This window comes from Pogoniulus pusillus, chromosome 22, assembly GCF_015220805.1.
Source record: "Pogoniulus pusillus isolate bPogPus1 chromosome 22, bPogPus1.pri, whole genome shotgun sequence".
Taxonomy (NCBI): Eukaryota; Metazoa; Chordata; class Aves; order Piciformes; family Lybiidae; genus Pogoniulus; species Pogoniulus pusillus.
The window spans coordinates 4,034,278-4,051,428 of record NC_087285.1 but is presented as its reverse complement, the minus strand read 5'-3'; the positions used below and the strand labels follow the sequence as shown (position 1 = coordinate 4,051,428).

Below are 17,151 nucleotides of genomic sequence, written 5' to 3'. Positions count from 1 at the left end.
GCCTCACGGACAGGGGTCACAGTATCACAGTATCATCAGGGTTGGAAGAGACCTCGCAGGTCATCAAGCCCAACCCTTTACCACAGAGCTCAAGGCCAGACCATGGCACCAAGTGCCACGTCCAGCCCTGCCTTGAAGTGCCCCAGGGTCGCTCCGTCCTGTCCCACGGTGAGGCTAGAGCCCGCCGCCGAGGGGCTGGAAGCACCCGGTGTCCCGCGGGGAGGGAAGCAGAGCCCGGAGGAAAGGAGATGTGGCGGCTGGGAGCGCCCTGTGGAGCCACAGGGTCATCCCTTCCCTGCAAACATCGCCTTGGCGCCGTCCTTGGCGCTGCCAGCGGTGGCCGAGAGCAGCAGCAAGGCGCGATGCCCGCAGGGGTCTCGGCCAGGCTGGGCGGTGTGCTCAGCGAGCTGCCCTGCAGGCACCAGGGCGTCTGGAGAAGGGCAGCGAGGCTGGCCAGAGCCTTAGGAAAGGATGAGGAAATGGGTCCCAGAGCAGAGGTGGCGGTGCCTGGCTGGCGAAATTGTGCCCCTGCAGCCCAGTCCTGCGCAGCAAAGAGAAACGCCAGGCTGCCTGGTGTCTCTCGGCAGGGGGAGCAGAGCTCCCTGCCCCACCGGGTGGCTGCAGCCCGGCCCCGCTGCCCTGCCCTGCCCTGCCCCACCGGCGGTGCCCCCTGCAGACAAGCAGGGCCATGGCAGCCGCTCCCCAGGACAGCCGCGGCTCGGAGAGGGGAGCCCTGCTGCACCCACCCAGGGGGCGAGGGCCAGGAGGATGGAGCCAGCCTCTCCTCGCTGATGCCCGGTGACAGCACAAGGGGCAATGGGTGGAAGCTGAGGCGTGGGAGGTTCCATGTGAACCTGAGGGAGAGTTTTGTTTCCCCTGTGAGGGTGACAGAGCACTGGAACAGGCTGCCCAGGGGGGTTGTGGAGTCTCCCTCTCTGGAGATGTTGAAGAACCACCTGGATGCATTCCAGTGTGACCTGCTCTGGGTGATCCTGCTCTGACAAGGGCACTGGACCAGATGATCTTTCGAGGTCCCTTCCAGCCCCTGACATTCTATGATTCTCATATTGCTGCAGTATTCCTGGACTGTTGTGTATTTAAGGTGACAGATGCCAGCAATTCCTGGCTCTGGGAGAGCACTTTGCACTGATGAGCCATCAAACCCAGCCCTGTGCCAGTGCCTGCAAGGACAGCAGGGCTCTGAGGAGCCACCCCCACCTCTGCCTGTCCCGGCACACATCCGAGTACTGCATCCAAACACAGCCACAACCTCCGTGTCCAGCTTTGCAAACCCACAACCTGCCTCTTCTGCCCCAAAGCTGCCAGGCAGTGGGAGTGCCACAGCCCAGGGATCCTGTTGCTTCTGCCTCCAGGACAGCCTGGAACGGGACCTGCTGGAAACTGTGACAAAATGACACCAAAGCCATTGATTTGTGTCTTTTATTAAGTGGTGGCAGGGAGGCTGCTTCCCCCTGCCCCGAGGTGATGCCCTCCTGGGGATGCTGAGCAGGCACAGCTGGAAGCTGAGGTGTTTCATGGCTATGATGTCCTTCCAGCTCAGCTTTCTGCTTCCCTGGGGCATCCCAGCTCTGGTGATTGCCATCAGCCTGGTTTCCATCCCTGTCCTGCCTTGGAGCAGCCAGGCTGTGCTGTGCCGTGCCATGCCATGCCACGGGGGCATTGTGCTCACAGGACAAGTGCTGCCATAGCTCTGAGTTCCACTGCAGCTCCCTCTCCCTTCTGTGCTGCCTCTTGGATCCTTGGCCCAGTGGGGCTGTGCCAGGAGCTGGGTACAGGGCGTAGCTGGTTACCTGAGCAGAGACTAGGGTGGGGCACAGCCTGAGGCTGGCTTTTAATACTGGCAGGGCCATGCCAGGGAGGCACTGTAAGTTTCTGAACTACCTGGTTAGATTTAAGGCTCTGCATGTCTTTGAGGGCTGAGCAAGTGGCAATTTCAACCTTCACAGGTACTTTCCACAGGGCCCTTTATAATCCTCCCCAGAGCAGTAAGAGAGTGGATTATGCCTGGCTTTAGGAGATGGTCTGCTGAGATGGAAGTTTCTGTGCCTGATATGACAAGGACAGTACACAGATGGGCAAGTGGACAACGACAGCTCAGCCTGTGCATCTTCCATGCCCTTCCAGTTCAGCCCAGAAACTCTGCTCCAGGAGTTGCCTGCTGAGTATCCCAGTTGCCAGCTCCCAGGTGGATGCACCTGCTTCAGAGGATCACAGAATGTCAGGGGCTGGAAGGGACCTCCAAAGCTCATCCAGTCCAACCTCCCCTGCCAGAGCAGGAGCACCTACACCAGGTCACACAGGAACACATCCAGGAGGGTTTTTACCATCTCCAGAATAGGAGGCTCCACAACCCCTCTGGGCAGCTTGTTCCAGTGTTCTGTCAAGTGCCACTTTGCTGTGGCACTTTCTGCTCCAGCCTTCCTGATGTGACAGATGCCACCTGCAGCAGCCCGTGGCTGGGTGACAGAGATGCTGAGCAGTGCCCGCGTCCACATCTCTGTGGCACCCAGGAGGGAGTCAAGAGCAGTGATGAGGGCAGAGCCACTGCATCAGAGAGCTCTCTCAACCCACCATGCTGCTCTTAAACTAGACCTGCACTGCCACAACCTGCTGGCACTCGCTGTCCACTGGAGAACAGGGAGGCTCCAGCTCACAGGATCACAGCTCACAGGATGTCTGGGGTTGGAAGGGACCCAAAGGGATCATCCAGTCCAACCCCCCTGCCAGAGCAGGACCACACAATCTAGCTCAGGTCACACAGCAACACATCCAGACAGACCTGGAAAGGCTCCACAGAAGGAGACTCCACAGCCTCTCTGGGCAGCCTGTGCCAGGGCTCTGGGACCCTTCCAGGCAAGAAGTTGCCTCTTGTGCTGAGCTGGAACCTCCTGTGCTGCAGCTGCTGTGAACATCCTGGGCCAGATGTGCCTCAGAACTTCCAGGGAACCATGCTGGCCACCTAACCCAAGCACACCACAGCCTCTCACTGCATGCCCATGACAGAGAAAGCCCTGCCACTCAGAAATCCAACAAAGCAGGACCTGGACCCACACACAGTCCACTTGTGTCCTGTGGCCACCTGTGGAAGACCTACAGCCAGACCACCAGCACCACAGACTGACCTGCTGCATTGTATTCTGCTCTCCTCCCCAGAGTCACTAACCTCCAGACCCCACCAACTCCCCTGGCAACAGCAAAGCACTGACTTTTGCCTTGCATCTCCTCAGCCCACCTGAAGCCAGACAGCCTAACACCTGGAACTGCTGGTAAGCTCCCTGTGCATCCACCTCCCCCACCACAGCACACCAAGCATGCTGCAGGCTGAGTGCCCAAGGCATTGCCTCTCACCTCCTCCTATGGTTGCACCAGGACCATTCTTCACTTTATTTCTTGCCCAGGCCAAAATACTCCAAGGTCCCTCTCACTTTACCATTAGATCACTCACTACTCACTCCTTTGTCCCTGTCCACTCCCATTGGTTCAGCTGATTTACCTCCAAGAGGAAGCTGTTCCCAAACATGGAAGAGAATCATTTTGGTTGGAATAGAGCTTTGGGATCATTGAGTCCAACCATTAACCCAGCAGTGCCAGCTCACCCCCAAGCCATGTCCTTCAGAACCACAGCTTTTCGATTCCTCCAGGGATGAAGGTTCCACCACTGCCCTGGGCAGCCTCTTCCAGGCTTGACAGCCCTTTTGGGCAAGAAATTGTTCCTCATGTCCAGCCTAAACCTCCCCTGGTGCAACTTGAGATTGTTTCTTCTTGCCCTGTCACTTTGCTGCCCGAGAGACCTGGCCCCAGCCTCCTCTCAGGGAAATGCAGAGAGCAGTGAGGTCTCCCCTCATCCTCCTCCACACTAAACACCCCCAATTCCCACAGCTACTCCTCACCAACTCCATTCCACTTCTTTAGACCCTCTCCAGCACCTCAAAAATCCTTCTTACCAGGACTGCTGGGGAGAGTTCAACAGCTGAAGCAGTCTTGGTCCCTTCTAGTCCACAACTTAAAGTGCACAGAATCAGGACTCGTAGCCTTCTTCAACAGCTCCTCTCGGTTAGGGAACTGTCAAGAGTGCCAGAAACAACATAAATCCTTTCTTCCTGCCTCAGTATCCAAGCTGGCAGGACAAGGCCTCTCTGAAGTTTTTGTTCCCACTTGACCAGAGAGAGAGGAAGCAGCAGGTAAACGTTGTGGCAGACTGCACCTCCATGGAAGCCTTGGTTGGTGGAAGCTGCAGTGGCAACTACAGCCTCTTTTGGAGGTTCAGCCTGAACACAAAGTGCCTGAAGGTGAAGTCCTACTGCTGCTACAGATCATGGAGTGGAAGTGACCCCAAAGGTCATCTAAGTCTAATTCCACCCTGCCCCTGCAGTCAGCAGAGACATCCCCCACTAGATCAGGTTGAGCAGAGCTTTGTCAAACCTGACCTTGAGTATCTTCAAGGATGGGCCCTCAACTTCCTCCCTGGGCAACCACTTGCAGTGGTTCCACTACCCTCAGGGCAGAACTTGTTCCTAACATCCTCTCTAAATCTCCTCTCATTTCAAATCATTGTCTCTTGCCCTGTCAGTGCAGGCCTTTGCAGACAGTGCCTCTGCAGCCTTCTTGTAGCCCTCTTCAGATATGAGGAGGCTGCTTTAAGGCCTCTCCTGAGCCTGAACACCCCTAGCTTGCTGAGCCTGTCCCCATTGCAGAGGTGTTCCAGCTCCCATCACCTTCCTGGCTCTCCTCTGGACCCACTGCATCAGGCCCACATCCTTCCTGTGTTGAGATCTCGAGAGCTGGATAAGGCAGTGCAGGCGAGGTCTGAGCAGGTGGCAGGATCACCTCTCTCCATCTGCCGGCCAGACGCAGCCTAGGACACAGTTGGCCTTTTGGGCTGCCAATAACACTTCCAGGCAGCTCCTTGATGCTCTCAGAAGGATGGACCACAACGTGACAGCACCTACCTCTTTCTGCACGACTGACTGCACCCCCGGCAGGAGCTCTGAGGGGCAGAGGCTGTGCTGATGTTCTCCATCAACGGCCAGGCGACCAAGAACTCCACCTTGGACACTTTTCTGCTTTTATTTAAAAAAAATCCAGGATGGATCCAAGAGCAGGTTTTATTTTTTAGGAAATTGTTTTATCATAGCAGAGAACAGACACAGGATGGAGCAGAAGGCTCAGACAAAGCAAGAGCATTTAACTTCCAGATAGCCTCTCTTGTAAGAAATAATGTTACAGCTAAATTTTGAAGGAACCCCCTCCCCTTCAAAGAGGGCACTACCTCAGCTGCAGACCTGAATGCCCTCCAGCAACACGACCAGCCCAGTCACTGCTGCTCACAGGCCTTACCCTCCACTCACACAAGCGCTCAGGTCCACAAGGAGGGTCCGTGCAGGTGCCATTCCCCCTCCTGGTTCCAGCAGGACTTCCATCTCCAGCCTTTGCTTTAGTGACATGGTTGCCAACCTCCAAGATCAAGATTTATTACACCATCGTGTCAAGTATCAAGAAATAAAATGATCAGCCAAGTCCCCAGGTGCCTCAAGTTGAAAAGCCCACGGGGCCAAACGCTCAGGAGTTCGTCTGGCACGAATTAGCTTTCATCAAGTGACATTTTATCTAGCAGACACATCACTAAGTTTATACATTAAAGAATTTTATATATAGAATACTGCAAAAACACAGTAAGTCTGAATTCTGCCCACTGCTGCTCAGGAAGGTTCCTTCTCTCCCAAGCGTCAAGAAGTATCGACCTCTTCTTCATCCTCTGGTCAAGGCAAGACAGAGACTTCTTATTGCTTCTCCTCCTTCTGATCCCCTGAGCTTCCAGAACCCTCTCGCTCAGAGGCCATCTGTTGAAGAGGTGGTTTGTTAGTTGTAACAACAACAGAGCTCTTCTGGAGGCTTTCCCCACCCTTAGCTAGCTGCTTTGGTTAGTTCTAGCCCAAAGAAACCCTTCAGTCCATGAAAAGGGCAACTGTCCACTAGGGATTGGAGCAATCTTCACCTCTGCCTGCCTGCTGCCAAGAGGGAGGATATTATCTAGGTTTTCAGTTTGGCATCAGAAAAGCAGCTCCACTGTGAGGAGACCTTAGCAACACCAAGGTCACCTGGGCAAGGAGTGCCACTTCCATCCTGGATGAGTTCCCCGGAGAGGTGAAGCGCACATCTGCCAGGGCTCCTCTGAGTGGGCCCTTCTCTGGAAAGGAGACTGAGAATAAAGTCCCAACGACCTTACTACTGTGGGTTTAGGTAGCCTGGTTTAGAATCACCTTTAAAACAAGGCCATGGTACTTCTTCAGGCACTCTGCACACCACAGGGAAAGGCCTGTTTGTGCTGCATGCTCCTTAGGAGCTTCCAGCACTCCTCCATACAACACTTACTCGGTATTGTAACACTCCACCTGGGAGGTGGGATGCTTGCAGCAGGATGGCCAAGGTTTTAGGCCTTGCACTACCTGACCTTCTACAGCTGTCCCTACAGCACATGTCACTCAGAGGGAGCTGCACTGACACTCGGTGCTACCTCCAAGCACAGCTCTACCTAAATGTGTAATGTCCCCATTGCCCCCTTCCCTATCAGAGGGCCAGAGAGGTGATCATGAACCTACCTTCTTGTATGCCATTTCAAAGAGTTTCAGGGAAGCCTGCTGCAGGTTGGTTGCTGCCTGCCTGATGTTTTCTCCTGTTTCAGTATCTTTACGAGCCAGAAGTTCCCTCATTTTAGCAATTTCTTCCTTTAATTTGTTGCACTGCAGATAAAGACACAAAACCCCAGGATGAAATCTCGCACTCCTGGCAGCCTGCTTCCTGTCATTTCACTCACCTGTTGGTCACAGCAAAACCACCTCTTTTCCTGTCCAGAAGCCATGAAGTTGAGTCTCAAACTGAGCCACGCAGTCTGCAGGGCCTGGGACTGTGCTCAGATCCCACTGGGCACCTGTCCACTTGACTAAACGTGCCACAGTTGGCACTAATCGGTCGCCTTGTTTGCCGGCTCGGCAGAGGCGCCAAGGACAGAAAGCCCTGCGGAGAGCGAGCAGCCCGCCAAGGATGAGAGCTGCTCTCCTTGGCACACCTCACCACTGAGTCAGCCACCCCAGGAGCCAGGGTGAAGGCAAAAGAAAGCTGGTTTTCATCTACATTTAAGGCACTGTCTGAAAGCCAAGGAGCAAGGCTGCTCACCACCCTGTTTAATCCCCTTTGTTGCGCGTGGGAGAAGGAGCAAAGAGGCAAACAAAAGCAAGACGGTGCCATCCCAGCCCCTGGAGCCATCTGTCAAAGCCTCCACACAGTCTGGCATCTCCCTGTCAGACTGGCACGCTGCTGGGAGAGGCAGGCCTGGAGCAGCGAGGTGACTGGGGACAGTGGTGCTGGCAGCACACATTCAGCAGTGTTGGCAGGCAAACCGCGGGCAGAGCTCTCATCCAGACCCAGGAAGGGGAGGGAGATTGACGCCTCCTGGGTCAGGCCATCATGCCCACCCAGACAGCACAGGGCTTCCTCCCAGCACTGCCTCACCCTCCCTTGGTATTTAACCCCAGAAGACATTACAGGGAGCAGGGGTTTAGGCTCTGTGCTCATGTGAGAAACTCCAGTGATCATAGCCCTGGTCAGACAACATCCACTCTAGAAGAGAGGAGCATCTGAACTGGTCATAGGCCACATTTTCTTCCTTCAAGCAGCTCAGAGCCCCAAGGAGCTTTCTAATTCTGCTTCCAAGAGTTAGTCACTGGAAGACTTTGCAGTCTGTTTTAAACTTGGCTTCTGGCATTCAGAATGCAGAAAAGTGGCCTTGCAGTGGCATGAAAATCACTCCAAAGAAGAAAAATGGGAGCTAAGTGGCAAGAGGAATTGTCACTGCCCCCAAGTTCCTGAGTGCTTAGTACTGCTGGGCCTGCACTGCAGTTCTGTCCCTCTAACACTCCCAGGCTCTACTCCACCCCCAGCTTTTGAGCTAAACTCTCCTCTCACAGGCCACAGCACAGTCCTTATCAAACCACCACACCAAGGCCAAGCCAAGGACACAACTCACACAGAAAGCTTTCCATTAACAGCTTGCTAGGCTCTTAGATCTTCAGTGACACCACATTCACACTTTGAAAGAGGATATTTGCTATTATCCACACCATTCTTCCAAGCATGTCCTTACATCCTCCCATCAGCCACCCTCATCCCACTCAAGTACAACAACCAGGAGTGAATGACTGTGCCATGGAAATACAGAGTTGGTGCCACTGGCCAGAGCCAGCTGGGAGTTAGGAATACCAGCAAAGACTTGGTAAGGAATCTTCCCTCCTTCATTAGGGGATCAGAAGTGACCTACCTCATCTGCTGGCAGCTGATCCTTGAACTCCTCCATCTTGGCCTCTGTATCATGGATGATGCCTTCAGCCATGTTCACAGCCTCCACACGTTCCTGGGTAAGAGAGCTCATAAGGGCTACTGCACTCATCACTGGTGGTCTGTGAAGTGGCAGCTGCCATTTGTTTGCTAACTGCCAAGCTCCACCTCAGCTGCCACCCAGCATCCTTCTCAATGGCAGGAGAGCAAGAAGCAAACCAACTCTAGGTGCGCTCTGCCACCAGCAAGCCCACACATGCCACCTGTGTGAGGCAGTCCTTGTGCTGTCACACTTCCAGCTTTCTTCCTTGGAAGTGGAAGCAACTACAGCACTGACTGCTGGCACACTGAAAAAGGCAGAGTGCAGGACAGCACAGCTTGCTCTGCTCCTGGGGAAAGCAAGTGAGCTTCTGGAAACTGTTCTTAAGCTTCTCCAGCAACAAGGACACTGAGACAAAGTGATGAGTTGTTCTACCATGCTGCCTTACTCCAAATGCCCCTGGAACAGTGCAAAACCCCACTGTGCTCACTAGGAAATACCAGCTCCTACCAGCACTGCTGCACAGACACAACAGGGCACAGGGCAGGCTCTAAGTACAGAGGAGCAGGAGTCTCACTGAGGCATAATTTAATCCCAGTGTCACCAGCAACACCCCCTGGGACACCCAACCCTCTCCATCTGAAAGCAAAGCCTAACTCACCAAGGCTGCAGTAACATTCTCAGAGTGGAAAGCTGATGACAAACAATGCTGTTGCTACAACACATCTTTGTGGGATGCCAAAGTTCACAGCAGAAGAAACCAGCAGAATGGCAACTCTGTGCATGTATTAATAACACTTCCATGGCACCAAAGCCAAGAGCAGAGCAGTCTAGTGAGGGAGTGCTGACAACTACAGCTATGCAAATCAGCCCAAGAGAAGTGTTGCCTAATCACCTGCACCTGATGGGCCACTGCACAGAGATGAGAACTACCAAGAGAGAAGAGCTTCCCCAGGAATTTAAGACACAAAGTCAAAGTAAGGCAGCAGGGAAACACCTTCAGTACAGCCTCTTCAAATGCTAGGCCACCACCTATGCTTCAGGGTGGTTATTTAAAGAGTGGGACTTCCAGACCAAGGTCTTCAAACGTTCTCCATCTAACCTACAAATGCTACTGAGCGTTTGCAGGTTATGCTTTGTAGTCTGAGAGGTTCTGAGGCAAGGTGATGCTGCTTCATCCAAATTTATTCCATGCATTCCCCCCTTCAGTCCTCTTTGATCCCTTCCCTGCTGAGGGTGAGGCATACTGAACACCTGAGAGGTTTCTACAGGCCAGGAGAACACAAAGTGGACCATTTCAGTGTGCCAGTTTCAGGAATCACTACACATGTGTTGGTGTCATATCCCCAGGTAGGCCTGTGCTGTGGCTGCTTAAAAAACAATGCTCTTAATTAGTAGCATAATTCATTAGGACTACCCTCATTAAGCCAATTAGTTCCAACCATTAATCCTATGTATATCACAGGTTCAGTCACTCAGCCACGCTGTCAGCCTTTCCTTGACAAAGTCAGTGAGGCTTCAAACACCTCCTGAAGGCTTCACCTGTGCTGAGGAGAAACTGCCCTCAGCTGAATACAGCTTTGCAGAGGCCACACCGAGGTTTAACCACTGTGGAAAGGGGAGAAGCTGAGGTGCAGTTTTGCTTGGCAGGTTATAGAATCAACCAGGTTGGAAGAGACCTCCAAGATCATCCAGTCCAACCTATCCCCCAGCCCTATCCAGTCAACCAGACCATGGCACTAAGTGCCTCATCCAGTCTCTTCTTGAACACCTCCAGGGATGGCCATTCCACCACCTCCCTGGGGAGCCCATTCCAAAGGTTCTATAGATCAAGCTTTAAAATAAACCTAAAGTACTTTAAATATCCCCATTCTGCCTCCACTTAAAAGGAACATCACTGTGAGAACCCAGTTAGCTTGGCTGAGAAACCCGAGGCTGTTGAGCCTGCAGAAGAGCAGCCCCAGAGGGGATCTGATGAATGCTCAACAAGAGTTAGAAGGTGGTGGGCAAGGAGATGGGGCCAGACTCTTGTCAGTGGTGCCCAAGGACAGCACATGAAGCAAGGGGTATAAACTGGAAGCCAGGAGGTTCCATCTAAAGAAGAAGAGAAACTTGTTTGGTCTGAGTGTGCTGGAGCCCTGGAGTAGGCTGTGCAGAGACATTGTGGAGTCTCCTTTGCTGGAGAGCTTCCAAACCCCCCTGGCCATTGTGATCCTGGGCTGTGGATGGTGTTTTAGCAAGAGCTGGACTGGATGACCTCCAAAGGTCCCTTCCAACCCCACCACGTTGGGATTGCGTGACTCAAATGAACATCCAAGGTAACGAAGTGGACAGGAAAGAGCAATGATGACAAAAAAGTCCACCTTTAGCTGCAAGGGGGTTGGAACTGGATGATCTTTAAGGTCCCTTCCAACCCATTCTGTGACAGTATGATATAAACCAGGTGAATTTTCTCACTGCTGCCTCCGTGCCCCAGGAGCTCTCCAGGGAGGCACTGCAATGCTAGGCACACAGGGCCACCAAACCAGCCTCAAACACAAATGCCTCTGCACACACACACCTTGCAGCTCTGGAGTGCATGCAGCTAGTAGGTGTTTGGGTAACTGCACGAGCAACACAGAGCCTACAGCTCCTTCCAAGGTGTGCCCAGCTGGCAGCACAGACCAGCAGGTGACTGCCAGCTAGAACCCAGCACAATGATCACATTACCTTTCTTCGCCTGTCTTCCTCTGCATATTTCTCTGCATTCTTCACCATGTTCTCAATTTCATCTTTGCTAAGGCCACCAGAAGACTGGATAACAACTGCAGTAGAGAAGAAGCTTTCATTACAAACAGGCTCTCGTTTCTGGGCAGAGGAGAGTTTTATTTCCCAAACCCTCTCACTGGCACCAGGCCCTCTCTTGCTCAGGGGTTCTGCACCTGTGAGGACCCAATGAGCAGCACAAAGGCAGCCAGACTTTCAAGAGGCAATGATGCTGCTGGCAAAACAAAAGCTGGACATCTTAGACCAATGAGCTCCCCAGCTCTGAAAGACACTTCCACTGGTCTGCAAGTCACTTTGGCAGTTATTCCTCCTGGAAACCAAGGCCACAAAGCTCCAAAACCAAAAAGGGCTTCCAGCAGGTTAAAACACACAGCACAAAACCACCACCAAAAAAAACAATCAAGACAAAAGGAATCATTTTACCAGGGCAGATTCCTGTCCATTTTGGACAATAGCCCAGGTTGATAGTGGGATAAGACAACAGGACATGATTCTACAGGTGGGATCTTAAAAGGTTCTGATTTTCTACATTTAGGCCAAAAAAGCTCTCAAAAATATAGCTTGGACATAAGCAAAGCTCTGCAGTGAAGCAACTGCAGTGGCAGAGAACCACACACATGTCCACTGGATGTAGATGTGGTACAAGTTGTTAAGCTGTATCATCAGGACCACATCTGCACACAGACAGGCAGCTAAAACATTCTGGTTGTTTCCTACCAGGAGGAGTTTACTCAGAGAGGCTGCCACAGATGACAAATCTACAAGGAAATCAGAGTAAGCAGCAGTGTGCTTTAGGAAACAAACTTCTGTTAGGAGCCAAGCAGGATGGTGAAGATCAGCAATATCCATTCCAGGTGCCAGCAGAGAATTAACAATATTTCTCTTAACTGGAGCACATCCAAGTGGCTGCCTCCAAGAAACAACTGTTGGGCAGTCTAGAGGCTTCCCAGTTAGAGGCAGGAAAGAGATTTATTTTCCACCAGGGGAAATCTACAAATGCTTCAAATCAATTTTCTGAGCCCATGACAAGGCTTTAGAAAATGTCAACTGTGTGCTTAATTGCCCCAGAACACCACACCCTGCATGGCAGAGCAGACTCTCCTGACAGCTTGGGAGTCCCCAAGCCCCCTGCCGTTTAGAGTTTACAGCTTAAATGGCTGGAAATGAACAAAGTGGTTACACAAAATAGCTGCTGCTACAGGATTGCTGAGTTTCAAACCTGTCCTAAGGGAGCAATTGGAAGCAAAGCAGGGTGTGGGCAACAGGGCTCTCTGTGACATGCCTTGGATTCAGCAGAGACCTCCCTAATTTGATTTCTCCCTTAAAAGCTGGCACCTTCACAGACAGCCTCAGCCAGCCAGCAATCCCTCCCTGTGTTAGCAGAGGGCACTCCCAAAGCAGCAGCATAGCTCAACAACAATTCAGCCGAGGTGCTGGATCCCCAGATGCTGACTTCTGTCCATGGGGGGCTCTATCACTGCTCTATGCTCCTCCAGTGACACAGGTGACCTCTGCAGAGCAGGACAAGCACTGCTCTGCAAACTCCTGTGAGCCCTCCCTAGCTGACCTGTACCTCAGCACCTCTCTTGGGACCTACATGCAGCTGATCCATACAGGAAACCCCAACAAACAGCTGCTCTCTGACAAAACACTGCTGGGGTCACACAGCAGACAGCAAAAGAAGGCTGTGACACAGTGTAAAATGGCTTTGCAAGTGGTGAAACTCTGCCAGTGAGGACTTCCTTGACCTTGGGATAGGCAGGTGCTTCATCTTTCAGGTGCAAGAGAGCATCCATTGGTGGCAATTTGTTCTGTTAGCAGGCTAAGAGGAGAGTGCTGGGTGTTCACAGAAGCTTTGCCTCCTAAGAACATACCTACACCTCAACTGTCACTTCTCCCTTTCCATACTTTATTTTGCAGACCCTCAGCCTTCCTTTTCAGAAGAAGCTCTTTGGCTGAGAGAGCTTAAACTGCGTCTGCTGCTGTGGCAACAGGTTGCTTGCGTCACCCTTGATCAAACAAGAACCTGCAGAGTCTCCACCTCTGGCCTATGGGATGCCCATCCAAGCAGCACTCCATTACCTCTGGAGTCACCTAGTGTCACCCTGGGAGCCCAGCATGCTGCTCCACGTGTTTCTCTTCACGCCCAGGCAGCATCCCAAAGCACTTACTCTGCTGCTCGCGTCCGGTGCCCTTATCCTTGGCCGAGACGTGAACGATGCCATTGGCATCGATGTCGAAAGTGACCTCGATCTGTGGCACTCCACGGGGTGCTGGGGGAATCCCAACCTGAGAATGAGAAGTGCTCAGACATTAGCTCCCACAGGCACTTGAGCTCACCAGTGCTGGGCACTTTATCTGGCAATTATATCAACCATTACCCAACCCTCAGAGCAGAGTGCTCTAAGTATCCGTTGGCACTGTGTGGTTAATTAGTTGCACCTTGGCAGATTGGAGAGGATAGAGATTTCTAGTCAGGACAGCCACACAGAAACTATGAGAGCTAGCCCCCAAGTTTGGTTTCAGGGTGACAAGTGCTGCTTTACTGCTAAACTGGCCTCTCTTCCATAGAAATGCACGTGGCAGGGTGCTCTGTCTAGCTCTGGATACATCCAAGTTTCAATGGCATTTTAAGAGTCACAGGCAGTACAGCTGCCTTCAGAAGTGCAGGAGGGAAGAGTTGGGGCTGTTCAGCCTGGAAAAGGCTCCAGGGTGACTTTAGAGATGTACTTCAGTATCTGAAGGGGATCTACTGGAATGCTGGGGAGGGACAGTTTAGAAGGGTTTGTAGCAATGGGACCAGAGACAATGACCTGAAACTGGAGCAGGGGAGATTTAGGTTGGACATCAGGAGGAAGCTCTTCACAGTGAGGGTGGTGAGAGTGGAGCAGGCTGCCCACATATGTGCTTCAGGCCCCATCCCTGGAGACATTCAAGATTAGACTGGATGTGGCTCTGGGCAGCTTGATTTAGTTGGAGGTGTCCCTGCTGACTGCAGGAGGGCTGGACAAGATGACTTTTGAGGGTCCCTTCTGAACTGATGCAATCTGTGCAAGGTAAAGCCCTTCCCTTCTGTAGGGCTCTTCCTAGCAATGTGAGCTTAGACAACTGTAACAGGGCCAAACACTGCCAACACTGACCAAACCAATTCTGTGCAGAGAGCTGTTTGGGCAGCCACACTGCTCAGATGAACCCCTGGTGCATGTCTGCTCTCCAGGAAGCAGGGCAGTTCCACAGGCACCCATGAAAAAGCAGCATGAAGCCAGAAATGGCTTGCCAAAGGCCTGCTGGAACCTGCTCCAAGTTTTCTCCTCCCAACACCAGAAGAAAGGCCAGCTTCAGTTATCTGCAGCACAGGCCTGGTGCTACAGAGCTCTTGCAGCTCTTTCTCCTCGTGAGCAGAGAGCCCTTCTAGGCGACCAGGCCCTAAGGTCCCTGCACCATGTAAGGCTGCTCAGAAACTTTTGAGCTCCATCTTAAGTTCTCCTTGCTCCTCTGTCACTGTAAGGCTATCCCAGAAGCAGGCTGTGCCTCTGGAGGCTGCCTTTTTTTTTTTCCACTACAAATAGGGTCAAATGTCTTCTGCAAGATGATTCCCCCTCAACATTGCCTTCAGGGGTCAAATGAAATGGAGAAGGCTTTGACTTTCTCAAAGAAGGTCAAGGCTAAGGTCAGGCATGCTGAGTGGTAACGTACCAGTGTGAACTGGCCAAGAAGCTTGTTGTCACTGGCCATCTCTCTCTCTCCCTGGCACACTTTAATCTCCACTTGGGTTTGCCCATCTGCTGCTGTAGAAAACACCTGTGGAAGAGCAACAGGAAGTTACTGGAGAGTCAGTAAAAGGCAACACACCGACTGATGTGGTTACAGGCTGACTAAAGGAACAAAGAGAAGCTCCTCTGAACAGACAATCATCAAATGCTTGTTCCTCTGTTAAAACAAGGTTAGCAACAGCCAAGCTCACTGGCACCTTGTCCTGCATGCAAGTGTGCACAGGGAAAGTGGAAGTGGCATGGCAGCAGCAGGCTGCAGCCAGCCACAATACCAAGAGCAGGGCTTCTGCCCCAGCCCCACACCACTGCCAAAAGTGTTATCAGTAAGAACACACTGCAACAGACCCAGGCAAGGCAAAGAGAGAAAGGATCCACACAAGTCTACCACACAGGAATAAACAATCCCCTCTGATGCATGCAAGCCAGTACAGGTGGTCTGGGATGGGTGTGGTGCTCAGTCACAGAAGGTCTCCACACAATTCTTCTTCAGAATGATGTGTTGACAGTTAGCATCATGGCACACACTGCAATCCTGACTGGGCCACAAACACCCTGGGCTGTCTTGACACACATGAACACAGCTTACTCCCCTCTCAGGCACACCAGCAATTAACAGAAGTATTCAGAGGCTGACACCAAGCTTAATTTCTATGCTGCCCCTCCTTGCCAGAGGAGACAAGGCTGTCCACTAGGATGCTTAGGGTAGCCTTCATGGGTGTTTGAGTCCACCAAAGACCTACCCAACTAGAGTGAATGAGTACCTGGCTCTTCTTGGTTGGTATGGTAGTATTCCTGTTGATGAGCTTCGTGAAGACACCTCCCAGTGTCTCGATGCCCAAGGAGAGGGGAGTGACATCCAGCAACAGCACATCAGTAACGTCACCAGCCAAGACCCCGCCTTGAATGGCTGCCCCAATAGCCACAGCTTCATCAGGATTCACTGCTTTGCTGGGAGCACGGCCAAACAACTCCTGCACAGTCTGCTGCACCTGAATGGAGAGAAAGCACAGCCCACATGCTGACTGAGCCACTGCCATCCCATGCTGGCCGCAGGAACGCACAAGTCACACCTAAAGGTCTGCATCTTAATGCTCCTGCTGCCGTGAAACCCTTGGGCACAACAGAAATACTAAGCTCCAGGCCTGTGATGCTCCCAAACTCATCATCTTAGTCACAGAATGGGTTGGGCTTAAAGATCATCCAGTTCCAACTCCCCTGCCATGGGCAGGGACACTTCCTACTAGGCCAGCCTGCTCACAGCCCATCCAGCCTGGCTTCCAATCTTCCAAGCACCCTGTCAGACACACTTGCTTCAGTCTAGACAACCCCTTCACTGGAAACTTTCTTGCAGCCACATTTACCAGCAACAATTCAGTCCTGCCAGGTGGCCCAGCCACAGTCAGAAGTGATCACTTCATGCTTATCAAGCAGGATTCAAGGACTGCTCCTTGGGAACCTGTAAAAGCCCACACTGGACAGAACACAGCTGTCAAGGGTGGCAATGCTGTGGAGGCAGAGCACAGGGGAGGTAATAAAACCTCAGAGCAAGAGGCCAGTTCACCCTGTCCAACATTCAAAAATGTCTGAAGGGTAGGTGTCAAGAAGGGACCAGTCTATTTTCAGTGGTGTCCTGGGACAGGACAAGGGGCAGTGGACACAAACTGGAGCAGACAAAGTCTTATCTCAGCATGAGGAAAAGCTTTACTGTGAAAGTGCTGGAGCCCTGGAACAGGCTGCCCAGAGAGGTTGTGGAGTCTCCCTCTCTGCAGACATTCAAAACCCATCTGGATGTGTTCTTATGTGACCTGTCCTAGGTGATCTGCTTTGGTAGGGGAGGTTGGACTTGGATGACCTCCAGAGGTCTCTTCCAACCCCTGCCATTCTGTGATTCTCTGTGGGTAATAAAGGTCAAAAGCAGTGGTACAGCACTCTCAAACTCTTTCTTTACTGGGCTGTTCCACCAGAGCAGCAGATCAGCTGTGCCAGCAGACAGCCTGAACTAGCTTCAGCTTCACCCTGCTCTGCCCTTTGGGTAGGATGTGCTCATCACTGCAACACATTTACTGCTGAAGCATCCGGATGGGAATGCCGTGAGGTGTCTGCTCCGGAGCGCTGCTTTGTAGCCCACTGCTCCTTCTCCTCACAGAATGGTGTGGGATTTGGTTCCTGCTCACAGCTCCTGCCCCTCCCCAGGCACACATGGGCAAAGAGTGCTGTGTC

General features: G+C 52.4%; 1 protein-coding gene and 1 non-coding gene across 2 annotated transcripts in view; both read right to left on the bottom strand.

Annotated features, from left to right (window-relative positions):
* Positions 1–5,069: 5,069 nt before the first annotated feature.
* HSPA9 (heat shock protein family A (Hsp70) member 9) overlaps positions 5,070–17,151 on the bottom strand; it is a 28,434-nt gene continuing 16,352 nt past the window's right edge. The window contains exons 11-17 of the mRNA XM_064161492.1: positions 15,693–15,920; positions 14,855–14,959; positions 13,330–13,447; positions 11,102–11,196; positions 8,336–8,428; positions 6,621–6,761; positions 5,070–5,861 (exon numbers count right to left, since the gene is read on the bottom strand). Of these exons, the coding sequence (XP_064017562.1) occupies positions 5,802–5,861; positions 6,621–6,761; positions 8,336–8,428; positions 11,102–11,196; positions 13,330–13,447; positions 14,855–14,959; positions 15,693–15,920 (840 nt within the window). The 3' untranslated portion in view covers positions 5,070–5,801. The remainder of the gene's footprint in view (positions 5,862–6,620; positions 6,762–8,335; positions 8,429–11,101; positions 11,197–13,329; positions 13,448–14,854; positions 14,960–15,692; positions 15,921–17,151) is intronic.
* On the bottom strand, positions 15,381–15,452 carry LOC135185511 (small nucleolar RNA SNORD63). The gene has a single exon (XR_010306522.1). It is a non-coding gene; the product is annotated as a small nucleolar RNA SNORD63 (small nucleolar RNA).